Genomic DNA, 12,185 nt, shown 5'->3' on the forward strand with positions numbered 1-12,185 from the left:
ATGAAGTGCTTGTAGAAAAAACTAGGAAATTTCCACAGGCAAACATGATGAGCTCTATACTAACTTACTGTACTTTTAATATTTTATTGAAAGTGAGCCAAATTCACAACCACTTTTTATCCTGTAGATAAGTTAAAGAAAGCAATGATAATCCTTGCACTATTAAATGTATCAGTAAGATACAGTTTATGAAGTGGCATACTTTATTATGAGCTATGACTGATGCAAAATTAGTGACCAAATAAAAACACTGCTGCATACCACAAGAGCCATAAATGTGTGCCTGTAAAACAGATTTCAAAATTACCAAGTTATTGCATAATTAAAGTGTTGTTTTAACTTATAATAAAAATTTCCCCTTCATATAGTCCCTGATTCAGCAAAACACTTAAGCACATGCTTAACTTTAAGCACACGCTTAAGTGTTCTATTACATTGAATCCATAGTACCTTCTACCATAGGATTTGAAAACTCTTTCCATGCACTAAGTCTTATTCCTATATTATGGATGAAAAAAATTAGGGCTGAGAAAGGGAAAGTGACCCCAATGCTATGCAGAATGTCTGCAACATAGCTGCAAAATGAAACCCAGCCCCTGTGCTTTAGCCTTCCTCTTCTCTTATCTAAACTCTCTGGGAGCTTTGCAGACATTAATTATGTTTCACACCATCCCCGTAAGGTAGTGAAGTAAATTATCTTCATTTCGCAGCCTGGAAAATGGTCTCAGAGGTTAAATGATTTGCCCTAGGCCACTTAGTGTGCCAAATGGTAGAGTAGGGATTAGTACACAGCTCTCCTAACATCTGGTCCTGTACCTAATGCACTGTATCACAATGCTTTCCATTACAAAAATGGTTACAAAATGTTTCCTAAAAAGCTGAAAGCATTACAGATAAATAACTCAGAAATAGGATTTTGTTTTAGATAAATGAAAAAATGAAAATGTAAACAACCCCCCGCCCCCCGACGATGGTTAAAACTAAGGAAAGATACACTAGTGGCTTAGTGCAAACTCACCTTATCATGTTCATCTATAGAGCTCAGAATGACCTGAGCTGCATCTTTGGCAATTTGAAGTTGTGTCTCTGTGACTGAAGCCCCATGGTCCACAATGATAACTATGTGTTTAGATTGGGGTCTAACCGTAGAGACGTAGACAGGTCTGAAATGACACAAACATATTGACATCATGATGACCTCTCAGCGTACAGTTTCCATAGTAGTTTACAACTGAAAAGAAAAAGAAAAAAAAAAGGAACAATTGCTTGGCATCATGAAATTTTACATTAGCGAAGAATACCTTGAAAACTTAACCTGATGTGTTTACGAGTAGGGTTGCAGGGCTAGGAAGCATTAGTCAGGTAGCAGGGTTCAGAGAGAGTGAGATAAGGTCCTTGCCCCAATGAGTTTACAATCTAAGGTCCAAATCCTGCAACCACTTAGTTTTTACTTCCTGCTTTTGAGTAGTTCCATTGAAGTCAAAGGGACGATTCACGCGAGTCAAGTTAAGCTTGCACATAAGTGTTTGCACGATTGGAGCCTAATTTCAATGACAACTGACAAATGACAGGGAAGAAAGGGGCTGAGGAAGGACAATAACAAGGCCACACAATGACTGTTTTGGCAGATGGACGTCCAGAGGTTCTGCAACCTGTAATTTTTTTAAAAGTGTATTAACTCAGTGACAGTCTGAACAAGTCCCCTGCACAATAATCAACTAAAAGAAGATTCCAGCTGCTACAGAATGATCCACACAACTGACACCGTGGCTCGAATATTTAGACCAAATGGTCAATTGTGAGTACCTGCAGATTAGGCACCTAAATCCTGATTTAGGCACTTAAATAAAAAGGGCTTGATCTTTAGAGATGCTGAACCCTCAACTCCCACTGATTCTAATGAGAGTTGTGGGCGCTCAGCACCTCTAATAATCAGGTCTCTTATTTTGGTGTCTACTTATGTAGGTGTCCAATTTTACGTCCTAATTTTGGAACATTCGGCCTTCGTTGTCAACGAGCAACTCTCTTCAGGCAGCGAATGACCTGTTTTGTTAAAGCATCAGTAGTGACAGTGTTCAGGGATACTGTCTGTAACTATCTCAGCAAACACAGCACAAAGATTTTGGAAACAGAATCGGTAAGAGTGACAAGAAGTAACTGCTCATGATGACAGGTTTCAGAGTAGCAGCCGTGTTAGTCTGTATTCGCAAAAAGAAAAGGAGTACTTGTGGCACCTTAGAGACTAACCAATTTATTTGAGCATAAGCTTTCGTGAGCTACAGCTCACTTCGTCGGATGCATTCAGTGGAATGGTATTTTCCACTGAATGCATCCGACGAAGTGAGCTGTAGCTCACGAAAGCTTATGCTCAAATAAATTGGTTAGTCTCTAAGGTGCCACAAGTACTCCTTTTCTTTTTGCTCATGATGAATGCTTGATGCAGTCTATCTTGGCCATATGGAGAGATAAATACAATACTGGATGTTTGCTGGTTACATGACAAGTAAAAATCTGTGCAAGCTGTGTATAATTGAGTTAGCACAGTAGGTTTGGTTTATCACAATGAGAATAAGGCTCCTGCCAGGAAGGGCTTTTCTATGAATGCATTGGAATGTAATGCACATAGGTCATGCTCCACAAGCCCTTCTTATCTGTGCATTTTTAAAGTGGATTATCAAAATTTGTCAAAGTCTGCTAAAAGGACTCAGCGTTTTCATGTATATGTTTGCCAACATCAAAATATACTACTTGGTGAAACGTTCAGATATAGTTTGATACCGTGAGGTATGTGAGAAAGATTTACCGAAGATCTCTTTTCAGGGTCTCAAAGCTGGAAGAAATTAGAAGGATCTTGAATAAGGAAGTCAAAAACAACAGAACCCTTTTTCCCTGTTAGCATAGACCTAAAACTACTTGACTTTAACATTGAGTTTGGGATCTAATTTTTAGTACATCAAAATCACCCACAGAAGTCCTTTAGAGGAAATGCAGAAGATTTTAGAAAAGGCACAAACTAAGTTTAGCTGGCACAAACCATTTCTTAATTATAGAACAGGCTACAGCTCTACCATTTACACACTACTTTTGATCTTCAAAGCACTTAAAGGTTAACTAGTTCATCCAACAAACCCTCTCAGGTAAGTACTGGTAAAAAATATTCCTAATTTACTTATGGAGAAATTGAAGCAGAGATTGAATAATTTGCACAAGGTCACAGAGGACATCTGTGTCAGATCTGAGATTAGAACTCAAGTATTCTTGGCTCTAAATCTTTAGACCACACCCTTCTCAAACCACAGTATGTTCAAACAAGCCCAGCTACTCAGATCATATGATGATGACTATGGGGTAAACACCTACATATTAGATTAGATTGCTCAATATTGACAGATAAGTAAAACACATTTTTCAGTCTCTATGATCGTCTCTTTCTTATATGGAAATATTCCTGTATGAACTAATATCTCCTCAGTAAGATTCATTATCCAGCATGATTAGCTAATATACAAGGAGAGAGTCAGGCGACTGGATTTTCTCAAAATACCACCACAAGGTGCCTTTTTATGCTGGCAAGCAAATTACAAAGCTGTAAGGTCTTCGTAAGTAGTCCATTACCTCCAATGTTAACCTAGTTAAAAAAAATTTTTTTTTTTTAACTAGGAAAATTCAGAGGCCTTTCTACAAAAGGGAAGTAGGCCTCAATCCTGCAGTCTCCAGACAGGCAGAACTTCTCATTACAATCAGTGGGGAGGTCCTTCGGAGAAAGGACTGCAAGATCAGGACCAATAACTGCATTACAGCACTTGGAAAGGAGTATACATTTCAAAATGGCTGATGTGAAATTCAACTGTAGGAATGACTTAACATTACAACCTTTCACCAGGTTGATCTATGCATTGGTGCTAAAATTCATATAGTGAAGGGCACTAGAGCCCAGGGAGGAAAAAAATTGTACTCAAGCTACTTTTCAACAGGATTACATCATAAACAGATTATTAGCATGGCTATCTGAATCATCCAACCACTTATTCCCTAGTTTATTGTTCAATTTCAAGTAAGTTTCCTAGCAGAAAATGAAGAACTGATTTTCTACCATCTTCTGCGCTTCTCTACCATCTACAAAATGTTAGCAGGCTGAGGCATTACTTACAAATGTTTACTGGCTGTTAAGGTTATTAAGCTGAAGCTAGGGAAAGGTGAGTGTGTTGGAGGGTAATCTTATTTTATCCTTCCAAGCAAAATCGCTACTGAAAGTTTGATTTGCTGATTTTTAGAACAACCTAAAGATTCAATTTTCAGAGTGATAGCCGTGTTAGTATGTATCAGCAAAAATAACGAGGAGTCTTTGTAAAAAGAAAAGGAGGACTTGTGGCACCTTAGAGACTAACCAATTTATTAGAGCATAAGCTTTCGTGAGCTACAGCTCACTTCCTCAGATGCATATCGTGGAAACTGCAGCAGGCTTTATATATACACAGAGAATATGAAACAATACCTATTCCCACCCCACTTTCCTGCTGGTAATAGCTTATCTAAAGTGATTTAAATCACTTTAGATAAGCTATTACCAGCAGGAAAGTGGGGTGGGAATAGGTATTGTTTCATATTCTCTGTGTATATATAAAGCCTGCTGCAGTTTCCACGATATGCATCTGAGGAAGTGAGCTGTAGCTCACGAAAGCTTATGCTCTAATAAATTGGTTAGTCTCTAAGGTGCCACAAGTCCTCCTTTTCTTTTTGCGAATACAGACTAACACGGCTGCTACTCTGAGAGGAGTCTTTGTGGCACCTTAGAGACTAACAAATTTATTTGGGCATAAGCTTTCGTGGGTTAGAACCCACTTCATCAGATACATGGAGTGAAAATGCAGGAGCAAGTATAAATACATGAAAGGATGGGGCTTGCTTTACAAACTGTGAGGTCAGTCTAATGAGATAAATCAATTAACAGCAGGATACCAAGGGAGGAAAAAAATAACTTTTGAAGTGGATTCAATGTTCATGAGAATCCTCTAGAAAAGCAGGATGCTGGATTGAAAACAATATTTTGAGAATATAATTTAGCACTTGTTTCCATCTGAGCACAAAAGAATAAAATCATACCTGCTACGATGCTCGTAACTTCCCTTACACCGGAACTTGTGCGCTGGAAACACAGTAAAAATGCCTTCTTCTGAGCTGAAGTATTGCCATTTAATTCCTGGGTTAGACTTCAGATTGTCAGCAAGAACTATGGAGTGAAAAGGAAAAAAATGAATGGGACTGCAAAGGAAAGTCAAAGGAGACGTGTGCATTTATACATGGCATCTTCAAAATATCTCATGTTTACATGAATAGTTAGAATATCCAGAGTTATAATACCTAATGCCAACAACAACAGGTAGTAGTACTGGAAGGGAGATAAAACTTCATGTCTCAATCATGTGTGTTCCTGATTTAATTTCTAACATCCAGATTGTTCAGTTTGGTCATGTCCTTAGTGATACTTTAATATTTTTTGTGGAGAACACCACATTTTCCCTAGCCATTGTTTCACTGACAGAAACTCCACTTCTTAGTATACAATGAATTGATGTAATAGATTGTAACAGCTTCTTTAGCACACCTGGACATTTCCTTAGTACCTGCATTCTCCATACAATTCATAAAGCTGCTCTTTGAGCCATTGTGTCCATGCAGCTTCTCCTGGAAGACGTCACGTGCATACAAAATATCCACTTTTCCCAAAGATGAATCCCCAACCACTCAAATCCTGGTTGAACATTGTCCCCTCCAAATACTCAGAGCACTAGTGCATTATTTTCCTACCTGAGGGATGATGGGAAGAGGGGCCCATAAGGCAGTAGAGGAGGAAGGAGGGTAAAGAAAGCTGCACAACCACCAATCCTCCCCACTGCAAACATACTACTTTCAAGCAACTACTTGAAAAACCTCCTGCTTTCCTCTCCAGCTCAGAAGAATGTGAGAGCAGCTCATCTGTACATGGCTACAAGAAAGCAGCCTGCAAAAAAAGCTTCACTTTGTTGCTTCGATACACAGCTTGGCCCACTCCCAGGAGCACAGGCAGCCTAACACCAGGAAGCCAGCAGGGGAGGAAGGGAGAGAGAACAAAAACACAAACAAAGCAACATTAGTGGGAAGAGGCACCCAGCAATGGGGGAGTTTCCACAAAAATAAAGTGGGAACCACTGCACTGATCTGTAGTTATGGAGTGGTGGGGCTCTGAATTAGGAGGCTGTTTTTTAAAGTGATTGCCCAAAAATACACCTGAAACCATTAGCTCTTTTGTAGTCCTTTCACTTGAAAATGGCTGAATACACACACACACACACACACACACTTTACAAATAAATCAGCACCACAAAAGTAAAATCCATCCCCTTGCCTAGCAGTACTGACTGCAAAATATTTATGACTGAGGTTACATACTTCTTGAAATTCAAGTTTGTGATGGAAACAACGATAAGCAAGTTACATGCAAATGTTATTATTACAAATAATATTTGGGCGGAAAATGTTCAGAGAACCTTAACTCAGGATGATACTGAATCCTACTTGTAATGGATACTATGTGTCTACAAAAAACGGAAGTTAAAAATTAAAGGGAAGATTATTTTTGTAGTTTATACATAAATCCCCCCATGCATTCTGGTCCATTAGAAAAAGTTCCTTTACTTTTCTCAGTGACAGATCATGAGTGTGCTGCACATTCTTTGTATCAAAATAGCCTCAAAAAGTAACTAATAGATGGCCAGTAATGAGGCTATGGCCTGATTTGCTAAAATCATCTGGCTTATATATTTTCATGATCTGGTACAAATATATTGTGGAACTTTCAGTAAATATGGTTCCCATCAGTCAGGGTTCAATAATATCTGGACCTGATAATGCGCCAAAGGGATTAAAAGGATACAAGAAGCTTTCTCCCAATTATACCACACCCTCATTTGTGCAAGGGATGGACACCAGTGGTGATCCCTGAACCCAAGGACTGCTCCAAGCTTCCAGAAAATGCTTCACTATAGATAGGGCCCTACCAAATCCACGGCCATGAAAAACATATCATGAACCATGAAATCTGGTCTTCCCCCGTGAAATCTGGTCTTGTGTGTGCTTTTACCCTATACTATACAGATTTCACAGGGGAGACTAGCGTTTCTCAAATTGGGGGTCCTGACCCAAAAGGGAGTTGCAGGGGGGTTACCAGGGGTTATTTTAGAGGGTGTCACAACATTGCCACCCTTACTTCTGTGCTGCTGCCTTCAGACCTGGGCGGCCGGAGATTTGCGGCTGCTGATTAAGGGCCCAGCTCCACAGACAGCAGCACAGAAGTAAGGGTGGCAATCATCATACCAGGCCAGCCTTACTTTTGCGCTGCTGCTGGCGGCGGCTCTGCCTTCTGAGCTGGGCTCCTGGCCAGCAGCCGCCGCTCTCTAGCTGCCCAGCTCTGAAGGCAATGCCACTCCCAGCAGCAATGCAGAAGTAAGGGTAGCAGTACCGCCATCCCCCACCCACCCCCACCACACAATTCTTTTGGGGTCAGGACCCCTACAATTACAATACTGTGAAATTTCAGATTTAAATAGCTGAAATCATGAAAACTGACAGTTTTTAAAATCCTATGACTGTGAATTTGACCAAAATGGACTGTGAATTTGGTAGGGCTCTAATTCTAGAGAACAGAACCATGGCCCTGTCACCCTGTATCAGTTAGCAAAGCTGGCTGCCTGCCAGTGGAACACAAGCTCTCTGTCAAATGGGGATGCAATGACCACACTGCTGAGCCGCAGTGGCATCAGAACCTCCTACCTTGGGCTATGGCTTTACGTTGTAATTGTGCCCTTTGGCCTTAATGGGCACACAATTTTATTTTAGAAAGTATGTGTCCTTTTTGCACAAAATGATACTGCTTGATTTGGTCATTGTACCAGGCACTTTTATAGCACTTTTCATCCAAAGCTCTTGCAAACCCCTCTTATGGTAGGTTAACATTATTACACTCATTTTACAGATGGAAAATGAGGACCAAATAAGCAAAGTAACTTGTCCAGGGTCATACAGTGAGTCAGCAATAGAGCATGAAATATAGCTCTTGGGGACAGGATCCCGAAGCCCTACTCCAGTACCTAGAGCATGTTCATTCATTCCCTTAGACTGCACTTGCTTCATTATTAAAATAGGAAGTGCTTCAACAAAGTTTTAATTAATGAAGAGAGACTCAAAAACTTTATGTAGACATTTAATTCTAGAGAAGAAACAGCTGCCGGACACTACAAAAAAGTCAGCACAACAGCTGTATGCCAGTAATTTATACCCAATGACATTAACAAAACAGACATGGCTCAGTGAGAAACACAGATAATCTAGTCTGTCCATGATAAGGTTGATATATATAGATATAGATATAATCAGGAATGGTTAATATTTGATGCTAAACTAACATTATTTTACAGACATTACAGAAATCCGTATTAAGTACACTAAATTCAAGTCACCAGATTTAGACACTCATATTTGTATCACCTCTGACAGAACACATTAAAACCACGAGTCCTGGTCTCCCAAAGAACCCCACCCCCCTGAGACACAGAAACAGCACTTGGATTTTTTTCCCTCTTACAGTCATATGGAGATTTCCTAGCTGTCAGTTAAGGTGCGTACCTCTCCTGTTACCAAAAAAAGACTGACACAAGATGAAGGAAGCAACAGACATACAACACAACTGCTAGGTTTCTCCTACAGATGACATTAGACAGCTGCATTCCCACTGATCCTGTTAAAGCAAGAGGAAAAAAACACTAACAACTCACAGAAGGGGGAGAACACCAATCCATTAGCATAAGACTCCAATCTGCATTCCATCAGGACAATGACAGGATTCAATTGCATACAAGCCAAACTGTCTTTTCCACTTGTGACAAACTAAAACCAAACTTTTAATAGCTGAATTACTTTGGCATTTTGCTGAACAGGGTTAACGGGACTGCATTAGCTTTAGATGGATGCATTTTGTAAAAAAAAAAAAAAAAAGTAGATTTCCTTACTTGTGCTACAAACACCTCCTTTGATTAGAAACTTGAAAGAACTTTGGGAAAAGATCTGATTAACATTTCACCTTTAATAAAGAATTTACTTCTTGCATTTCCCTCAGGATGGATGCTGAAAATAGGCAAGTCAGTTTCATGTTCTGGTTCTCATACATTATCAGGATACTGCAGTATTCGGAATGGAATCAATGAGGGGAATATTTCAAGCCACAACCAGATGATGTACTTCCAATACCTCAGAGGAAGATTGTTATTTGAAGTACATCCTCAACAGCTTAGCACCTTCTTGGGTTTCCCAGACTGGTTTGTGACTATATGACTTCTCTCTGTCCAGCTCAGTGCATTTATCTTGTACAATTATTGCTATTTTTGTCCTTTATCATTATGTGTATTTCAGTAGTGCCTAGAAATCCCGAACAATCTCAGGACTCCATTGTGCTTGACACTGTACAAACACACAGTAAAGAGACAATCCTTGATCGGAAGATCTTACAACCTAAATAGAAAAGACAGAAAAAGGACTAAAGGGGAAGCAGAGCAGAAGTGACTTGCTCAGAGTATCACAGTAGGATCAGTGGCAGAACTGGAAAGACAACACAGATCTCCTGACTTCTAGTCCAGCGTCCTCTTCACTGCCTCTGACTTCCTCTTTCCTCTTCAAATAATGATTTAACTTTCACACAAGAGAATGAAGCTGAGAATTTTGGCCTCTCTCTCACTCTCTGTGCCTAGCCAGCAACTGAGGTCAGTTGCGATGATCAAAGTGTCTGCCCCAGATGTACAAGTAATCAGCAGCTATGGACTTAGCATTCTCAAGTGGAGGGCTCACCATTCTAGAATTCATTTGCCCTAAAAGGTAAAAAAAAATGTGCGAATATTGTTAAATTTCCTAAATGTTTTCTGAGGCTGTGGGGCTGGGAATAATTTTTTAGTGTTACTCTTGACATGTCAGCGCAACAACACCATGAAAGCTGCACTATACATATTAAAAAAAAAAAAAACCCCAAACACTAGTAGTTAGCTCACAGGATGCAAACTGTAGGCAGAAACTTTGTTTAGCCATTGTTAAGATACTTTCTTTGGGATGAGAGCGGTTTATGTGGAGTAGAAATCCTGAGTGATCTGAAAAGTTTTCGTGTTGCCAACTTTTGCAATACTATTGAGCATATCATGATATTTCATGTTTTTCTTTATGCCCCAACTCCTGGAGTCATGTTATTAGGTGTCATTTAAAAAAAAATCCAGAATTTGTAGTCCTCATAGTTGTGGAGAAAAGCTTGAAAAAAATGAACCATAAAGGCTCAAAAAACACAAGGCAAATGGAAAAAAACCCCAACATTTAATATTTTAAAATTTTCATGATTTTTAAACAAATTGTGATTTGTGGAGACTGACTCACAATTTTTGAACACTTAGAGTTGGTAATGCTGAGTCTGTCTCTTAAACGCCTCGTCATAACAAGATTTCGGATACAGCATTCACACAAACCAGTTTTGTACCCTCTTTCCCCTCCCCAATATTAGAATGTAGAAAAATTTACTTTTTTTTTTTACATTTTGAAACAAGAGACTCAACGTCTCTGAAAATCAGGCCATCAAAGTATGTGCAGGAATATTTTGTAGCAGAGTACTGAACTCCCGTTTGCTATTTTATACTTGCATTTTGTTATTAGTTTCCCTGCCTGGCAGCAGGTTTTGCAAGTCACAAGTACAGGCTGTTGGAGAGAATTGCTCAGCTGTGTTGTTTAGTGGGTGGTAGATGAGAATACTAAAAGACTGCCAGCAAACATTTTAGCTGTTTGCTCTTGGTCCAGGTGTGGAATAACTGACGGAAGATGTCAGAGTGTGTTCAGTACTTTTTGGGCTCTGCACTTAAGCAAAAAGATCACAGTTTATTTGAAGATACTATTGGTTCATGTATGTGCTGTGCCATACATTTGAGCTCTCAAGAAGTTGTGAACACTGGATATTTAAATTCAAATAGCAGCAGTGTAGATTTTGGGATTTAAGCACTTTTCGGTATTGAGCAACCCCCAACTGCAGTATTGTGTCCAGTTCTGGGCACCACACTTTGATAAAGATATGGACAAATTGGAGAAAGTCCAGAGGACAGCAACAAAAATGACTGAAGATATAGAAATTATGACCTATGAGGAAAGTTGAAAAAACTGGGTTTGTTTAGTCTGGAGAAGAGAAGACTGAAGTGGGACATGATAACAGTCTTCAAGTATGTAAAAAGTTGTTATAAAGAAGAGGGTTCTCCTTAATCACCAAGGACAGGATAAGAAGTAATGGGCTTAAACTGCAGCATTGGAGATTTAGGTTAGACATTAGGAAAAACTTCCTAATTGGAACAGAGAACCTAGGGAGGCTGTGGAATGTCCCTCATTGAAGATTTTTAAGAGCAGGTTAGACAAACACCTGTCAGGGATGGTTGAGATCAGTGGTCTCCAACCTTTTTACACCCAAGATCACTTTTTGAATCTAAGGGCAACTCAGGATCTACCCTGCCCCTTCCCTGAGGCCCCGCTCCTCTCACTCCATTCTCCCCCCTCTGTCGCTCGCTCTCCCCCACTTTCACCAGGCTGGGGAAGGGGGTTGGGGTTCGGGAGCGGGTGCGGGCTCTGGGCTGGGGCCAAGTGGTTCACAGTGTGAAAAGGGGCTCTGGGCTGAGCCAGGGGCAGGGGGTTGGGGTGCAGGAGGGGGTCAGGGGTGCAAGCTCTAGGAGGGAGTTTGGGTGCAGGAGGGGGCTCCGGGCTGGGGCAGAGTGTTGGGGTGCAGAAGGGGGTATAGGGTGCTGGGGTGCAGGAGGGGGTACAGGGTGCTGGCTCAGGGAGAGGGGTTAGGGCTGGGGTAAGGGGTCGGGGCACAGGAGGGGGTATGGGGTGCTGGCTCTGGGGGGGGGGGGTCAGGGCACAGAAGGAGGTATGGGGTGCTGGCTCCAACCAGGGTCTCAGGATAGGGGTTGGGGTGTGGCCTCCCGCCAGGCAGCACTTACCTCAGGTGGTTCCCAGTCGGCGGTGGGCACAGAGGCCAACGCGTCCCTGGGGTGTGGAGGGCAGGAGGCACGTGGCTCCACATGCAGCCCCTCTCAGCAAGCACCGCCCCCGCAGCTCTCCCGGCCAATGGGAGCTGCGGA

The 12,185-nt window shown here is 41.0% G+C and overlaps 1 protein-coding gene across 1 annotated transcript in view; it reads right to left on the reverse strand.

Moving 5' to 3' along the window:
* The window catches only part of CACHD1 (cache domain containing 1), a 182,128-nt gene that overhangs the window by 51,261 nt on the left and 118,682 nt on the right, over window positions 1-12,185 (reverse strand). Inside the window, exons 5-6 of the mRNA XM_084636325.1 lie at window positions 5,104-5,230; window positions 1,019-1,163 (exon numbers count right to left, since the gene is read on the reverse strand). Coding sequence (XP_084492451.1) covers window positions 1,019-1,163; window positions 5,104-5,230 — 272 coding nt within the window. The remainder of the gene's footprint in view (window positions 1-1,018; window positions 1,164-5,103; window positions 5,231-12,185) is intronic.

Source organism: Lepidochelys olivacea (assembly GCF_965140295.1).
Source record: "Lepidochelys olivacea isolate rLepOli2 genome assembly, chromosome: 8".
NCBI lineage: Eukaryota > Metazoa > Chordata > Testudines > Cheloniidae > Lepidochelys > Lepidochelys olivacea.